Source organism: Ambystoma mexicanum, chromosome 2p (assembly GCF_040938575.1).
Source record: "Ambystoma mexicanum isolate Mex_15411 chromosome 2p, UKY_AmexF1_1, whole genome shotgun sequence".
Lineage (NCBI taxonomy): Eukaryota > Metazoa > Chordata > Amphibia > Caudata > Ambystomatidae > Ambystoma > Ambystoma mexicanum.
The window spans coordinates 666,050,949-666,069,420 of NC_090923.1; the positions used below are offsets into that span (position 1 = coordinate 666,050,949).

At 44.5% G+C, this 18,472-nt stretch overlaps 1 protein-coding gene across 1 annotated transcript; it reads right to left on the bottom strand.

The window, feature by feature from the left end:
* Positions 1-877: 877 nt before the first annotated feature.
* LOC138567779 (interferon lambda-3-like) lies at positions 878-2,949 on the bottom strand. The gene is made up of 5 exons (XM_069646271.1): positions 2,794-2,949; positions 2,100-2,177; positions 1,649-1,792; positions 1,246-1,326; positions 878-1,036 (listed from the first exon to the last, which is right to left on the bottom strand). Exons 1-5 carry the CDS (start codon positions 2,947-2,949, stop codon positions 878-880), a joined length of 618 nt encoding a protein of 205 aa, XP_069502372.1.
* Positions 2,950-18,472: the final 15,523 nt, after the last annotated feature.

Below are 18,472 nucleotides of genomic sequence, written 5' to 3' on the forward strand. Positions count from 1 at the left end.
TAATAGGAACTCCATGTTTCAGTCACTGCTGCCCCCGACTTCACAGGACACATGAGGTACTGCACGCAGTCCTCCCCTGTGTGTTACTAACCTACGGCCTGATTTACAAAAAGGTTTTCAATGGGACTTTCCAATGTTAAAACATTTTGTAAATTAGGCCCATAGTACCCTGTGAAATTGCTAAGAATACGACAAAAGGCAATGTTAAAATATCAATTAAATAAATAAATATTAATTAAATAATCATTAAACAATAGTTCTTTGAAAACCAAAAGGACCCATTCGAAATGGGTCAATGCATATAGCGGTTTGCTTAGGTATGTAAAATAATAAACAATAAATAACACAAATTAATATTGCGCTGGATCAGTTGAAATGTGCATTACGAGTCATAGCATCTTTCAGCATCTGAGCAGCCTCACATCACCACTGCTTCCGCCGGAGAATGCATGTGCCCCAGCTGTGCCAGGCTCCCTGAGTGGAGGGTGCACCCCTGTGCCCTGTGAATGAGCAAGCTTTGCTGACCTTATGACCTATAAGCGAGATCTAAGTGCCACAGAGCTCCGCCTCAGCCACAGTATATGTGGTAAATACAATGCCGCGCCATGCATGGCAGTGGAGGGAGCAGGGCCTAGCCCGTAATGATGGACAGCCACTTCTCCAGTGAGTGCACAGCTCAGTCTTTCTGAGTCTCCTGAATGCCGGAAGTGATGGAAATCATCGTTATGTAGATGGTGTCTCTGTGGTGAAGGCGTTGAGAAGTAGGCTGGAGTCTGTGATAACGGGTCTCGGTGTAACATTTGTGACAGTGTCACTGGTTCCAGCGGAGGATGAAAGCTGTAGAGCTCCACTAAGGTAAAGGATTGGGCCACTGCTGTCATTCTTGCTTCTGATTGGCTGCTGTGATGCCTGTGGGCAGGGCCTGACGTTGCTGCAGTTTGTCACACTCCTCCATGTACGCGGCACACTTGACGTCCTCGTTCAGCATCTGGAAGAGATTGAGGATCACAGTCTCCTGGAGGCACTCCTGGGATTCCTGGAGGGGACAAAAGGGGCAAGTTACACACTTAGAGCGGCCTCCTCGATGCTTGTGATGTCATTCCTCAATCCTCCTGCTCATTACTCTGCCCGGTGGGCACCATCTGTCTATCGGGCACCTGCTGTCCTTTATGCCTGCCGTATTGATTCTGGACCTCATTACTGCCCTTTAAGCTCATCATGTGTTATTGGTTCCCACTCTCTTACCATCTCTTTTTCTTTGTTGAATTTCTGCAGCCAGATGTCCAGGCGCGGGGAGGGCCGGCTCACGTGTGTTCTAGAGCTGCGCTGAAAGAAAATGGAGGAAAGAAAGTTGATTTTGGAAGTTCTGGTGCCTTCTCAGCACAACCTGATACTCTGATATTCTTACTGCTGAGGTGGTGGATGTTCATTTGTGTGGAGTTTGCCATAGACACACATGCATCAGTTTAACTGTTATGCCATGCACAGGGCACAGGGCAGTGTTGGGTGCAGGTGCATGCACTAGAAATCTAATTGCTCCCTAACACCTATGCAAAGGGCCAGTATGCATAGCATGCATATGTTCAGAACGTAGACAGGGTCTTGCTCAGCACACACAGTCTCTGGTTAGTCTGGGGCCAATACGTACACAGTGTCTCAGGTCCTCTCTGATGGCGACCAGCGTCTCCAAGGGTTTGGACATATACTTGGACAGTTCTGGATTGCTGAAGTTCTTCAAGACTTGCACAGCCAGTGCCACCTTCTCCTCAACAAAGATGATCCTGTCTTGGACCTTAAAGAGAGGAGGAACAGAGCTGTGATCACAGTAACATCCCAAGGGAAACAGAGAAGACATGCGTTCCCCACACATTTACATGGGCTTTGGAGGTCAGTGCCTGGTATGAGTGGCCCTATGGGCTGAGAGATCTCACTACTGCTGAAGAGTATAACTGAGGTCAGAGACTTTCAGAGATCTAGGGATGTGTTGAGATCTCTCTAAAAGGAGAACACACAGCGTTAGGGTGAGGTAAGCTGAAGGGGGCGTTTCCTAGATTAATGGATCGGTTTCCCAGGTTTCATATGTCTCGGTTTTTCCTTACCGTAAAATGGAGCACAGACGGCCCCTGCTGCAGGAGCTTCCCAGAGCATCTCTGGATCTGTGACAGCAACGTCTCCTCCTGGGGCAAAAGGCAGAGATGTTAGAAAGAGCACTTTTCAGCAGCCTGTAGAGGATTTCAGACACACGGCTAAGAGCAGAGCTGGGATTGGAGGAGATGTCTCCAGCGGATGCTCCCTCTGGGTCACCATGTGTCGTTTCCCTGATATCATAACCTCTTGTGACTTATAGGATATCTTCACACTCAGGGACATGCTCCATGCTTCTAGTGTCGTGCACCGTGACAAGGCATGCCCCATGCATGTAGGATCTATCCAAGCCTGCAAATCTCCCAGCGCCTGAAGAGGAATCTATAATGCCTGTACATTTCCTCACACCCCTAGAATAATCTCACACCGAGAGGCCTCTGGAGACCTCTGAGCTGCTCTCATTATTATCTTTAGGATATGCACTGAGTGTGCTATTCTCTTAGCTTATAGCTGATTGGCTGTAGCACAGTGATTGACAGCTTAATCTAGGTTCTTGCTCTTGGAAGGGTGCTTGCTACTGGTGGTGCACAGTGTTTAGAATGATTTGATAGTTCATATCTTCCTGCCTTACTGTGAGCAGGTATTAGTGGGCGCAACCCCCGCATTGAGGCAGACTGGCTTTGTTTGCCAACTCGTAGATCCACTTACGTATTTGTCCCTTAATTCCTGCACGGCTCTGAGCTGGGACGGGAGGAGGGTCTTGTACTGGGAGATGCGGCACTTTGCATGAGGCCTCCTGGGGAAGGCCTCTGTGGTGAGAACGGTCAGGGCTGCCATGGCCAGGATCAATGCCTTCATATCCATGTCTGCACCCAGGGAAATAAGCAAAGCAAATTCAGTTTAGTGTTTATATCAATGTAGTTTATCATCTGAATTTCATTTATTTAAAGACTTTCAATAGAGCACATTTAAACACAAGGTGAAATTAACTACTACACTCTCCTTAACATCCTGAGGTAACTGCAACACAATGGGGCTCATTCTGAGTTTGCCGGTATTCTGGCAGTAAATTACTGATATCGCCACTTGGTCAAGTTGTATTACTGCTGGAGGTATTACCTCAAGCGGTAATACCACCTGATTACAAGTGGCAGTTTGTGGGTGTAAAGCTCCATTTATTGGCGTTGGACTCCATTGGGGATTTTTGCCGGTACTACCTCCGGCGGTATTACCGGATGGTAATACTGGCGATTTTCAGAGGTAAAACTCGTAATGAGCCCCATTGAGGGTCACCAACGTTCTCTCTCTTTTCATGCCCTGGCCTCCTGATTTTCCATCTTCCTGCTCTTTATGTTTTCATGTTCTTGTTTTTGTCCTTCTGAGCGCTCTGAGGCCCTTGGTCGATTTAGCGCTATACAAAAACCAATATAGATAGATAGATAGACTTGTGGAAGTCGGCTTCTGGTGGCAAAGGGGGTGCTTTTCATTGACTATCATTCATGTGGCTGCCTCTATAGAGAATAGCAACCAGCAGCACCACATTCCCCCCGACAGCAGGATTCTGACTGCAATCTATGAATCTTCCCCTTTTGCAGCGCTCTGCACACGATGCATTCTGTGGAAGCATGAATATTGCTCCCTCTAGCCTAACTCTGCATGCACAGGCAGGGCTGGCCTTAGAGGCAGCAGCGCCCTGGGTGAATTGGCACCCCTCCCCCCCAGTGCGCCCCTGGTTGACAGGGGGAGATGTGGTGTGGGAGGGGTCTGCAGGTTGTTTTGTTGCTCCCTGCTCCGGTGCCTCCCAGGGGGTTAATCAGTGGAATAGAACGATCAGCCATTCTAATGCATGAGCGCCCTATTCCAATGAAAACCTCCTCGCTCCCGCGTTGGAGCAGGGAGGTAATCATCATGTGAACACCCTATTGTTATTAAATCTGCAGGCGCCTTTATTAACAAAAGGGCGCCTGTCGCCTTCTCCCACCAGGCCAGCTCAGGGGAGCACTTAAAAGACTCCCCCAACCTGGCATGACGGCGTGCTAATGGTGCCCTGGGGGGGATTGGAACCCCGGGCTGTCGTCCGGCCCGCCCTCCCCTAAGGCCGGCTCTGTGCACAGGGACAGTGTCAGGGCCTTTCAATCTATCATATGAAAGGGGTCTCGTGCCTCAGGGGGCCCCCAGCAAGTGGCCACATGTTGACAATCATCCTGGGTGACTAGATTTAAAAATGTAAAAACCGGGACAGGGCAAGTAACATACATGTAGGACTAACTCTTGAAAGTGGCTATCAAGGCACTTCACTTCAGTAGCGTTTGGAGGAGAAGGGGGTTCAAGTGTTAATGTTCAAATAAACATATGTTGTAATTTATCATAAACTAACACTATCTTAAGTTGTAAAATGCAGCATTACTTCTGTGTGAGATTGTGCATTCCTCCACCTGCCATCTATAAAAAGCTAGTATAAAAAAAAGGGGACCACTGCAGTTTCAGATGGAAACACAATCTTGAGAAAGGGGGCATAGCACCAAATTACAGGACAGTACCGGCAAAACCGGGACGTCTCGTCACCCTACAGTCAGAAGTCTTGTAAGTCGGCAATATAATAGTTTATTTTCATTCTGGGGCCCAAATTGTGCGCTTTGTGCGGCTCGCATTCCAAGCTGTGAATTCTCTTCCCACAAGATATACAGAAGTGCTATCACCTCATTGCCTTCTAACACTGGTTCCTCCACATTGGCCACTTGCTGACAAAGAGGGGTTTAAAGCTCTTTAGAGGAAATTCAGCGTTTAAGCTCCCTGCTGGTAGGGCATTTTGTGATAATCAGAGGCTAGTATGTCACATTTTTATTGTATGCCCCCCTCGGGAACATCAGGCTGTTTCCCCCATAAGGAGAGGGCACCCAACCATCATGTTGAAATGGGACCCCACACATCTTCAGCCGTGCCTGTGCATACATATTTATTTTGTGGCAGCTCAGCTAGCTCTCCCCCCAGTAGAGGGCTTCCTGTGATGCATCCTGTCATAGCATATATATATATATATATATATATATATATATATATATATATATATATATCTGGGAGCAAGTTCATGAAGCAGTCTCTCACCTGTGTGCTGTGCGTCCTTTTTGTTGTGCGCTCTCTTCTCTCTCGGCTCCTCTCTTCTGGAGTGTTGCTGTCTCCGCCATTGTCGCTACTTTTTATACCTGCAGTTTTCCCTTTTCGAAAATCAAAAATGCACTTTTATGTTTTTCTTTGGTTCCGAAGGAAACACCTGCGTGATATCACAGAGGTGATGACACAGAAGTGAAAATGAAAGCGGAGTTGTGGTTGTTTGGGTGAGGAATTCCTTGTGACGACACCTCGGGTATGGCACATGCCACATGCTTTGGTGCGCGTGGCCGCTCTCTCGCAGCATGTCATTATTCTGCTATCAGAGCTCTCTAAAGCTGCAGCATGGCTCAAAGGTCACCTTTCACTAGTGGTCTACACAGAGCTGCACCAGGGAAGTGAACCCGGACTCTCACAGTCTGCACAGAGGCGTAAAAGTTGTCTCTGACTTGGAAAGAGTGAGCCTAAGCCAACAAAACCAACAAAAACGTTGGATGCAGGTGGATCCTCCAGGATTCTGAAAAAAGGGGTTCATGAAACCCTTAGTATTTTTTTAATTTTTTAAAATCATGGGTTGAATTCAAGAATTTTGCAGGACACATTTCAGAAGAATTGGGAAAAATGCCAAAGAATTTACAATCGGTTCTGTAGGATAACACATGAAACACTCCAATAGGTACCAGATCACCAACAGTATGCCAGGTCACCAACAGTACAGAGCAGCATTTTACAACCCATTATCAAGCCGACTGTGCCCAAAGAAAAATCATGCAGACTGTCTAAACAACATGTACCAGCAATGCTGCGCTTTCCAGCTGGCTGTGCACACAGCATATTATAGTGCTGTTCAGCACAGTCTTCAAGTACTGCCTTTTCATTCTGATGGTGCCCAAAGAAAGTTATGCTGCTTGTCTGAACCGTTTATGCCAGCATTGCCACTGTAAAAGAAAGGTTCATGCTGCTTTTCCCAAGCAGATCATGAACCTTCCCAACACATCACCACATCATATCATAAAAGTGCATCTACAAGTATCACATTTATTTTATCCAAAATGTCTTTTTTGGTCAAAACGTAAACTCTATGGGGCTTCTTTTTGAGATCACTGTAAAAAGGACAATGAGACCTGTTACATTTACACTTTCACGTATATAGGTCCATACTGCCTTATTTTCCTCATATACACGGCGGAGTGCAAAAGAGTAGGGTGAAAAGACGGCATACACGCTTGTATGCCGCACTTTTGTGTTCCGCCGTGCAAATGAAGTAAGCGGAAGCCCAGGGAAAGGGAGGGGCCACAGGGGTAGTCGAGGAGGCAGAGCAGAGATTACGAGAAGGCTTGGAGAGTCAGATAGGGGAGGATAGATATAGTGGTGCCTTAACATGGATAGGTTTGTGAGCCAGTAGAATACATTTTAATCTGGCCCTTTTTTATCGTTTGCCATCCACAGATGAGGGAATTCAAAGGGAGTCCCAATAGCGAAATTAGTGATCTTGTCGAGAGGACAGAAAGCATAGTTGGGGAGACCAAAGAGGATGCTGGCACAGTATTCCAGCTTAGAGAAGGCACAAGTGGTTAAGAGGTGCTTGGTGTTGTTGAAAGGAGGGAGGTGTATGATTTTCCTAATACTTAGCAGTTTGAGGAGAGCTGCTGTTTCAGTTTTGAAGATGAAAGTACAAGGCGTGAAAAGGGTCATAGATGATGCCAAGGTTTCTAGCTGAAGAAGAGTAGGGGAGAGTGTGAGATGGGAACTCGATAGGAAGAGGAATAAATTGGAGCTTTTGGCTAGGAAGAAGAGCACCTCTGTTTTGGTAGAGTGTAACATCAGATAGTGCAAAGACATCCAATATTTAATGGAAGAGAGGCAGTTTGAAATTTTGATTGAGAGATCAGAGGAGAGTTTGGGAAAGAGAAGAAGATTTTGGTGTTGTCTGCGAAGAGTGGGTACAAGACCTCAAAGGAGGATATTAGTGCCCTAGGAGCAGAGGTGTAGAGTGTAAAGAGGAGCAGACCCTAGATTCTGTGGAACACCAACAGTTAGAGGAGTGAGTTGGGAGGTTTTGTTGCTCCAGGAGACAGAGAATTGGTGAGGTGGAAGATAGGATTCAATTCAGGCAAGGGCTCAATTATGAATCCCAAGAAGAAAAAGAGTATTAAGGATATCACAGTGATGGACAGTGTCAAAGGCACGGTTCAAGGAGAATTAAGATAGAGAATTGACTGAAGTGCTTAACAGAGACCATGCGGTTTGACACTTTCATGAGAGCAGTTTCCCTGGAGTGACAGGAACAGAAACCTGTTTGTAGTGGGTCTCGAAAGTTGTGGATGTCTACGAAATGTGTAAGATGGTTAAACACAGCCCTTTTGAGCTCTTTAGAGTAGTGCAGAAGGTTAGCTGGTAGGTTCGGGTCATTTCTTTGCTTTTTTAGCAGAGGGATGGCTGTGACTGTTTTGAAAGCAGAGGGAAAGCAAGCAGAGTCGAAGGGCATGTTGAAGTGTCCAGCGAGGTGAGAGGCCACTAAAGGGGCAATAGGCTTGAGTAGCTACGGATCAAGGGTGTCTGATGGGGCACAAGGTGGGTTTCCTTCATCAGTAGAGATAGCACTCCTTGTTTTATTGAACAAATCATGAGCTGACAAGGTTGCAGAAGTCATATAAAAACATTTAAGTGAGGAAGAGTTATGAATTCAAATGCATACATATTTTGAACACACCAACGGGGTTCTTGAAAAGACATGCAAGTTTCATGGCTCTCTATCGCAGCTAACAGACTCTATCTCTCTCCATCGATTGACATGCAGGGATCAAAACATTCAGACCTGACACTTTCTATCAATTCTTCCAAAGCCCTTCACTGACATCTAACTGGCATTACACCAGCCCCAGCAGCTTCTCTATGGCAATGTCTCATTGCCAAACTCACTCCAACCCAGTCCTTTAACCCTTAGAATGCCCCATCACCAAAAGCTTCCCATAGCGCTGTGACAGCCCTGTCTCATGTCATACCCCACCAGTTGCTCATGGTTGGATGAAACACAACCCTGATATGGTATTTGACACCTACTTTCCATGACAGGCTCCACAAGTTAAAAGCCTAACACATGACTGGTTGTGTTTTCTCCCTACTGGCTTTCTAGCGGCCCAGGTCTTAGTGTCGATGATTGTGCTATTCACTGATCTTGCAAGTGCACTATGATGCCATGTGCCAAGCTTCAACGGGGCTGCACCTACCCTGCCTGACAATATCCCATCTCCTTCTGCCTTTCTGAGAACACTCTAACAAGGTCTGCTGTGTTTTTCTCTCAGCCTTCTCTTTAGTTCTGCTGACTGCTGCACCAACACAGACTTTGAAAGCTCTAAAATAAATGACTTTGATAGCCTAATTAAGGTACAGCCATGTTGTTTTCTTTTAGATCAAATGTTTTAGTCTTACCTTGCCTAACAAGGTGCACGCTGGGTGTACCTCAAACCTATACCCCAGTCCAGAGGTCTTTCAAGTGTGACAACCTGCTCCACATCGCTACTCTCAACTCTCACTCTGCTGTCAAACACTCCTCTGACATCTGCGACCTCCTTGAAGAAATTGACCTTGATGTCCTCGCTCCCATGAGACATGGTTCACGGCAAGCTCTGTCATGGGTTTTGACACTCTCCTCACTGGTGGCTGCAAGAACCTCTCCAAGCCAAGAACAAACCGACCCAGAGGTGGAGTAGCTTAATCTTTCCGGAGTGGGTTCCTGCTTATGTCATTCCTATGCAGGCCTACTTCTCCTTTGAATGCTTGGTCTGCAGGCTCTGTATCTCTCCTGGCCTCTCTCTGACTTTGGCCACCATCTACAAGCTACCTGGCTAGGTTGCCCTCTTCCTCTCAGAGTGGGCTGACTTCTTCCCTTCTCTCCTTGCCTGTACCTCTCAAAGCCTCTCCTTGGAGACCTCCACATCCACCTGGAGGCGTCTACAGCCTCCTCTGGGCTCTTCCGCAACCTCTGTGACACTCTCACTCTCTCTCCCTTCTACACTCTGGTCCGACACACTCTGCCAGACATACGTTGGCTGTTCTCATCTCCTCAGATATCCCCCTCTCTAACCCGCCCACCACTCCCTCTCTTGGACTGAGCACTTTCTGCTTTCCTAACACCTGAAACTCTCTGTCCCTCAGGCAAAGCCCACCCCAGCACTGCCACCTACCTTCTCGGTCATTCGTCTCATGAAGCCTGTGTCAGTGGATGACTTTGCCTCTACCTTCTCTGCTCCTCCTACTCCTGCGGCTGACTCAAACTCTGACACAGCCCTCTCTAACCTGCATCTTTCTATATCCAACATTCAGGACATCCTTGCTCCCATCATGAAAATCTGTCTGAAGCCTACCTCCAAGTGCAACTCTTGGTATGACTCTGACCTTGCCACCCTGAAACGCAGGTGCACTGTGGCTGAGAGGAAGTGGAGGGCTTTGGGCGCATCCTCTGACAAACTGGCCTGATGCCTGCTCCAAAGGCAACACAGACTCTCTGTCCTGTCCAAGAAAGAGAGTCCATATCCAAGCCTGCATCTCTGCAGCCTCTAGCAACAATGCCAAACTCTTTAAAATCTACAAGGAGTTGGCCAATTCTTCTGCGGTCTCCACAGCTCCTGTTCCCTCCCAGGCCCCCTGTACAGCTCTGGCTTCTCACTTCACCTCTAAAACTCAGCACATCCTGTCCTTGCTCTCCTCTTCCTCTCCCTCTCACAGTGCCCCTCGGCCACCTCTCCCACTCCTCCTCCTTTCTCCTCTTCTTCTCTGACAAAACCTGACAAGTCCCATCTATGAAAGAGTCGTTCAAACAGGTGCTCCCCTGCTCCTCCAAAACCATCAAGGAACACATTGACAACCTTGCTTCAACCTTGGCCAATTTCTGCTATTACTCTTTCACCACTGGATCTTTCCCCTCTCCCTCAAGCACTCCCTTGTGCACCCTCTCCTTAAAAATCCTTCTGCCAATCCTACGTGTTCAGCAAACTATCGCCCGATCTCTATCACTCCATTCCTGGGCCAACTCCTGGAAGAGCTGGCCATCTCCCAGCTTACTCTCCACACTGAATCTGTTGGTTGTCTCGTTGACCATCAGTCTGGCTTCAGAGCAGCCAGAAGAATGGAGACTGCTCTCCTGAACACCCGTGAATATCTGCTCTCAAATCTTGACTCCAGGCTTCCTTCTGTCTTCATCCTCCTTGACCTTTCCTCTACTTTTGACATGGTCAACCACTTCATCCTCATCAATCGACTTAGTGGGAACCTGGGCATCACGCATCAGGTCCTGGAGTGGTTGACCTCCTTCCTTCTGGACCAACCCTCCCAAGTCCAACTTGGGTCCTTTCTCTCCACCACCTCTCTCCACATGTGGTGTTCCCCAGGGCTCTAACTTCTCACCCTGGCTCTTCAATGTCTATTTGGTTCCTTTGGCCCACCTGATCTCTACCTTCACCTCTAACTTTCAGTGTTATGCGGATGACACTCAGCTCTCTTTCAGGCTCCCTCGGCCTCCTCTCCTATCTTGCTAATTCCTGACTGTCTATCTGCAATTCAAAATTGGTGCACCTCCATTGATCTCTGCTCTAATGCCATTAAGACAGAGATCCTTCTCATTGGGATGCCTGCTCCTGCTTTTTCTCTCTCACTCACTCTGGCTGCCGTCCTTGGGCCCTCTTCCTTCGCCTTCCCCTCAGGCAAAAACCGGTGTCCAGTCAAACGATCGAAAAAAAGGATCGAATGACCTTTTGCTCGAATGCAAAAGGATCGAAAAAAAAGGGTTGAATTTTTTATTTTATTTATTTATATATATTTTTTAGTTTGGGTTGGTAAAAAAATGTATTTAATAAAGAAAACAGGGGGCTGGCGGGGAAACCCCCCTCATTAAAAAAGAAAAAAATTCGATCCTTTTTTTCGATCCTTTGACTGTCGATCAAAAGGCATTCGATCCTTTTGTTTTCGACCCTATCACTGGCAACCGCTAATACCTTGGTGTCATCTTCGACTCCACTCTCTCCTTCTCTCTGCACATCACAGACCTTGCCAAGAAGGCCCACTACCATCTGCACCTCATCACAGGGACGTCATTTTGGGGTCACCAGGGGTCGCACCTGCGACCCCTGAGGTCTCCCTTGCTACCCAGGTGGTCCCCCTTGCTACACCTACAATAAAAAAGAACAAAAAAAGAATCTTTTTTTTTCTTTTCTTTTTGCTAATGGATGGTCCTGGGCTGGGGCCAGCACCATGTGGCTCTTTGTTTTTAGCGTGACTGGTTTTCAGGCCTCTTAAAAAAAATGAGGGTTCCAAGGGTGTACCACTTTGAGGCGTTACCCTAAATACGAAACTATAGGAATAACAAATAATTTGTCTTTCTGGAATTCTGTACAATAATTGCTAGACTTATTAAAGGTTTATTTCAGTCACACTTCAAGAGGTGAGTCGCTGATTTAGTCTGTTCTTAAACACCTCAAAATCACAATGCATTTAGAATATAATAAGCATTAATTTCTGACTATGTATTTTGCTTTTTGCAAGTTGCAGTTATAGTATGTTTTTTTCTACTGTTGTTTCTGTTATTATCATCACAAGACATGCCATCTTGGTGTCCTCGGTCACTTGACAAAATCCTTGTTATTATTATTATTTATTTATCATTTATTTGTTTAGTTTCGAATTTACAAAATGACACTAATATCAAAATACAATAAAAAACACAGTATATCAAAAACACAGTATAACAAACACTGTAAATCAAATCCAAGTCAAATCAAATCAGATCAAATCCATTATGACAATAAAACAGTAAAAGACTAAAGCAAGTACAATCTATCATACAATAATAAAACCGAGCATTTACCAGCAATTTACCAGCAATTACCAACCATTTCGTTCAGACAACCCATTAGTGCACTTTACACTATCTAACCGTTTTTTAGTAGTTAACCACAAATAATACATAGCGATATGGACTTTTTGGCTGTCCGTGTTGAGACAATAAGCCCAAAAAAGATCACCCTTTATGTATTCCAAATTGTGAACAAATGGTCCCAGCCACTTCATATATTCTGGGCCCAATGTCCTACATTCAGTGAAAATATGTTTGGCATTCTTTGGGCTAAGTGCATTTTGACACAACCGACAGTATCTGTCTTTTTTAAGAAGGCCCATCTGTGGACCCATTACTGTTAGTATCTGTAGCCGATTTATCCTCAGCCTTAGCCTAAATGCCCGCATACCCCTATTTGGGCATTGTCTAAGGTAGGCTTGAGGCTGCAGATAACTATGCACAATATTTGACATATATGCCTAACTCTGTAGAGACTCTACATGCCTATAATTTGCCAACCAATCCCACTGTCTTAACTTTTTTTGAAAAAACCCTCTTCAGTGTAGCATAGGGGGTGCCCCTGGTAAAATATGGGAACCATCCTATGTCGTTGAACAGGTCATGGACCACAGACCAAAACTGTCTCTACCATGTACCGGGGCAGCCAGGAAACTGAGCAGTTGACATCGAGGATTTGTATGGATTTTGATGTATAACAGCCCACGTCTTCTCAACAATTCTCCTTTAAGAGAAGTCAAACCAAATTCGAATCTTATATACTGAATTGTTGCAGATGGCATGAGTCTCAACATTTCCATGTGCCTAAAAGCTTGTTTAAAGTCTAGAAATGTTTGACCATAGCACATAACCTGGCCCTTGATTTCATTGTGCCACAATGAATGCCTTGTTGTAATATGTCTATCTTTCCTATCTACATGGCATGCCGTTCAGGATGTTTGTTTGCATGTATGAGGTAACGAGTGCCCAGAGTACAGGATGCCATGTGAGGCCAACCTATGAAGCCTGAAAAGTAGATCCACGCAGGCTTGGCGTGTGGCCACTTTGCACCAGACCTGCAGATGAACTGGCCTGCTGTTAAATCTGTTACCAGTTTCTATGGTATCCACTACAGAGTGTAATTTGCTTTCTGACTTTGAGAACATTCAGACATGTAATTGCTCCTCATTTTACTACAGCCAGTAAGTAAGATGTAGCTGGTAAGTTAGCTCAGTGGGTTGATTGCTCGCTGCAGTGACTTGTGTGTGATCAGAAGATTGCAGGTTCGAATCTTGCCAAGGCCAACACATCCTTTCATCTGTCTGAGGTTGATAAATGAGTACCGACATAGTCTGGGTGATATTTTATGTATGTTTGTTCGACATAAAGTGCATAAGGGCAAGTGCTATTTAATAAGACATCATTATCATTTGGCCTTGGACGTCTGCTTGCATTCACAGTAATTTCGTAATATGCACCTATACACACTGATATTAATTATACATTTAACAATACATATGGTGATCCATTCTTGTATGAAATTTATATCACGTTACAGTGATATCGTAGTCATATTTTTCATTGTGTACTTAGGAACAATGCTGTGGGATGCTACATGGTTCTCTCTAGGCTGCACTACTGCAACAGCCTCTTTCCCAATCTGTCTTCCTCTACCCTCTGCCCTCTGCAACTAATCCAGACCTGGACTTATCCTTGGTCTCAAGCCCAGGGACTGTATCTCTCTCTTTGTCCAGTGGATCCCAGTAGCTGGAAGGATCAAGTTCAAGACCCTCTGCACAGGGCCAATTTAAGCTTTTCTGTGGCCCTGGGCATGGACATCTTTGGGGGCCCCTCAATAAAACCAAAGGAATTAAGTGATCAAGTATATCTGGTGGCACCCTCCCCCTAACCCCTACAGTGAGCAGAACCCATAGGTATACATGCTGCCTCGCAACATTCAAAATAAGCATGTTTACTCCCTCTAAATCCCCTTACCCTCTTCATTCTTGCTCTGATCAGATTGATAAACAAGTATCATTTGAAGGCCAACATTAGCAATCTACGAAGAGGTTACTTCTCTTCTAGTATAGAAACAGGATCATTTTTATCATTATTATCCGGGAAGGTATGCAGCCTGTTGTATTAATGCAGTACTCTATGTAAAAGGTACATGTAACCCAGAGTAGGCAGAGACCACACAGTAGCTGACTCAGAGAATGCAAAAGTGCTCAAGCATGGATAGAGTAGACCAATTGTAAGGAAGGAGAAAGCTACACATACCATAGCATGGATAGTGGAGGCAGATTAGAAGCTAACAGGAAGGTGCCTCTATCCAGACAGACTGAGATTAGAAGTGGGACATGGTTTCAAAAATCGTTGCCATTAGAGATCAGGGGAACAAGTGCATGTGGTGTGCAGTATATCACTGCTAACTATTATAGTGGAAGCAACCCTATAGCCAGTGAAACCATGAGTGAGGCTTTTATGAAGATCAAACCCTGAGAAGGAAATCACACTGAGGGGCTGACAATTTTGAAAGGTTTAGGGACTGGCAAAACTGAGAGGTTAGGCAATACAAGATTAAATGAGATGCCCAGGATCACATATTGCTTTACAGGGTGAAGCTGGGATTTGTGACAACTCTGCAATTTCTGCATCTGAACACTTTCTTTTCCAGCTCTTACCATGTACTAAAACAATCTAATTTTATAAAACTGACTTGCAAAGTACATAAATCACATTTCCAAACCTGACAATTTTTAAAACCAAAATATTACAGAAGGGTGTTATGCAAAAATGGGAATGATTCTAGCTACATTCTCTCCATCATCAAGGGAAGTATATAAGTACCAGCATACCAATTGATGTGATATAACATATTTAATCTAGGTATGTCTTTTGTACTTTTAAGCTTTAAATACTTCCAAAACAATGGCTTGTGAAATTGTCATTCATAAACGTGCAGAAAAACCTTTGACTTTTATACATAAAGCAAAAAGTTGTTTGTGTCAAACAAACAGACCTTAAAATATGCTTGCCCAATGCCTACAACATCTGGTCCGCTCTCTCCTGTCTACCACCCCTTCCACTCAAATGGCCTACGTAAGAAGAAAGATCAAGTAATGAGCTAAACGATGCCACCAGCATGCAAGAAGGCAAACCTCACAGAAGCAAGCACAGTAATGCAAGAGATATATGATTTGACCAGGATCACTGTATCGTCTGCTGGCAAAGCCTGGATACAAGCATGAACACTTTCGCCCCACAGTCTTTTATTCACCTTTTGGACTAATAGTTTATGCTTATCTTTGGAGTGGATTGCCTAGATTTTAGAACGCCTCATCTGAACAAACCAATTTCTAGACGAATCACCATACGAATGACATGTTAGTTTTTATAGCAAACCCCATCTGGCACAGGAGCATTGCTGATAATAGCACCTCTTACGTTGCAAAACCAAGTACATATGCAGGTAGGTTTATAAACTTCAGACATAGGAAAGGTTCAGCCAGCCTTGCTGGAATGTGCTCTTCTAATCTTTCATATGAACACACATCTCTGCAGTGCGTGCTTAACACACTGAGCTAACGTCTGAACCATTGTGGCACTCAATTTATCAATATGGATTTCAACTTTGGCTAATGCACATGAACAACATAATACCCACAGGAAAGAAAGAAGGCTACAGAAGTTGCGCCATATGAAATACACAAACTTTGTATTCCACAGTGAACATAGAAAGGATTACATGATTAATTGATCAAGACAGAATGTACTTGTCGAAACAGACAGACAATAAGTTTAGCGCCTCAGCAGCATGCCATAAAATCTCCTGGCGTGTGCTATTTAAGTCTGGTGAACAATGGAATCTTACATTAGACCAGGCAGCCTTGTGGGGCCCCCTCCAAGGTGGGGGCCCTGGGCAAGTGCCCCTTTTGCCCTCCCATAAAGACGTCTCTGCGTCTGCATGATCCACAAGGCTTTCTGGGGCCAGAGTCTGTACTACATCCAACTCTCTCTTCCAAAAGTCCTTCCTTCTCAAGCCGTTCGCTCAGCTATCTCCAACACTCTGAGGGTCAGACACTTCTCCAGGTTGAGAGTGGGGGGTATATTTCTCTCTTTCTGGAATGGCCTCCCTTTTTGTATTTGTATTTTGTTTATTTGTATTGCGCACCTGGCTCAAAGGCAATACAGTAGTGAAAGACAGATGTACAAATAAACAGCAAGTCAGTGTATCCAAGTTGGCGAACATATATACACAGGAGGCACAGTTACTTGTATATTGTAGAGCATTTGCACATCATGAAGGAGATGATGGTGTGGATATATTATATTGGTTCATTTGTGATATCGACGCAATGCATTATGGGGTTTGTAGGCTGCTTCAATCAGGACAACGGGTGATAGTTATCACATAATTGTGTAAGTATTTCTCTAACATCCAACCCTCTCTTTTCTGAACGCTGTGCCTCTATATGCACCTGGCACCCTGGTATCTCACCCCCATTACCGTGCGATACCACTTAGTCTGCCTCTTTTTCTCCATCTTCAATATGGCCGCCTACTGTTTAGCAGCTGTATTGTCCTTTCTTTGTGATTAACACACTCTATTTAATGGGTGAGTCTGTTTTTGCTGTTTACCATTGTGAGCTGTGTCTCGTTTGGAATACCACTTTTGCTGTTCGACTTGACAGACGTGTTTTGGTGTTGCTTTTGCTTTTGATTGACTCTAGGTAAGCTACACGTGTATTACTACTGTGCTCTTGGCTGCTAATTACTGTAACTTTTTCGTGCCGCACCGACGATCTTGTACCAGTCAGTCCTTCTAATATTAATAGCGAAGGAGGTATAAGAATGGTCAGTTAGTCCACCACGGGATATTACATTTGTTGCCCTGACCGTTTATGTAAACAGTTGGTTGCGCATGCCATGTCACTGTTCATGATATTGGATACCACTGGGTGTTATACTCACTGGCGGTGCTGGGCGGATAAATAAGAAGAAAAAATGTGTGTAATGGTTGCAGTCGAGATGATTGAGTGACCTTTTAGAAACAAGGTTTGTTCTGTTTGTATTTGATTCTAGGCAACGTGGATACGGTTCTGTGATCTACAAATTGAATCGAGGTTTTCTTGCTAATCCCTGTTACAGTCTTTGGGATCTGGCCTGGACTGAAGGTAATTAATGGAAATGAGACTCCCCCTTTTTTTTGGTTTTTCATTTCAAATATACGCTAGTCATCACCCATACTAATGTTTGGGTGTGTGTTTTTTTGTCTCTGCAGTGTCCTTCATGGAATATTGTGAAGACTTATTACTCCTGTGACAGCAGTAGATGCATCTGTTAATTGGGGCATAGGGTGTAGTCTAAATTTTCAGCAGACCGTCGAAGAAATTACACAGTGAAGGTAATTTCAATAGTTCATTTGTAGAACTTGTGTGAGGTTGGCTTGACTAGTTTGGTCTTCCTTCTTGCCCCCACGCTTCAGGAATTTAAACTGCAGTGTGGGTTTATTTATTTATTTATTTTTTTATTTTTTATTTTGTGTTTATCAAATTTCTTTGATTTTACAAAAAGCTGCTCGGTCTGTGCAGGAAAGATCTTCGTCTTTTGTGTTGGGAGTGAGTTACTCTGCGAGTAAAAACGTTTGATTTACAGATGCTTGGAGGTTATCTTCTTTGAGGCATTTTGCCAAGGATAAGTCTATGATCTTTGCTGCTGCAATCGTCCAAGATGTTTTGTTTCCACTTATGAGTCGGTTCCACCAGACTTCTTCTTCTCGTAAAACAGAGGACTTTAGTAGCGGGAGTAAGAAAGCTTGCCTTAGCTCGATTGTTTTTGTGCAAGATATTAAAAGATGGCGGATTGTTTCGGTTTGTGTGGGGATCTTTGCACAGTCTGCAAGTACTCACGTTGGACAGACCTCTCAATGCTCTAATTTCATTTGTTGGTAAGAGGTTTAGTCGTGCCCTTAAAAACAGTTGTCTTGTTGTTTTGTCAGGAAATCTTCTCACGATTAGTGGGTGATCGTTTAGTTTTTTTGTGTGTTGCGGCAAATGGCTGAGAAGTTTATTTGTTGTTGCTTTTTCTTGCAGTGTGGGTTTATACATTTAGTACCTCTTTGACTGGTGCCTTAAGATCCCCTTTCTCTTTTGCATTTTAGGTACATCCATTTATGTGATGTGAAAAAATGACCCCTTGTACACAGTGTTGAAGCAGTCTACAACAATGTTTACAGAAGTTTTCCCCTGAAGAATGTTCACCCTGTCGATTGTCTATTGTGTTGATAAGTTTTAGGAGTTTGTTTAGACGATATGTCTAGGTATTAGGTTTTTTTGTTCCACTGTGTTTTAATGTCTTTGGGTCGATTTATGTTTTTACTTGAACTTACTTTGTTCTGAATAAATGTATATAATATTTTTTATATATTTTAGCATACAGTCTATTTTT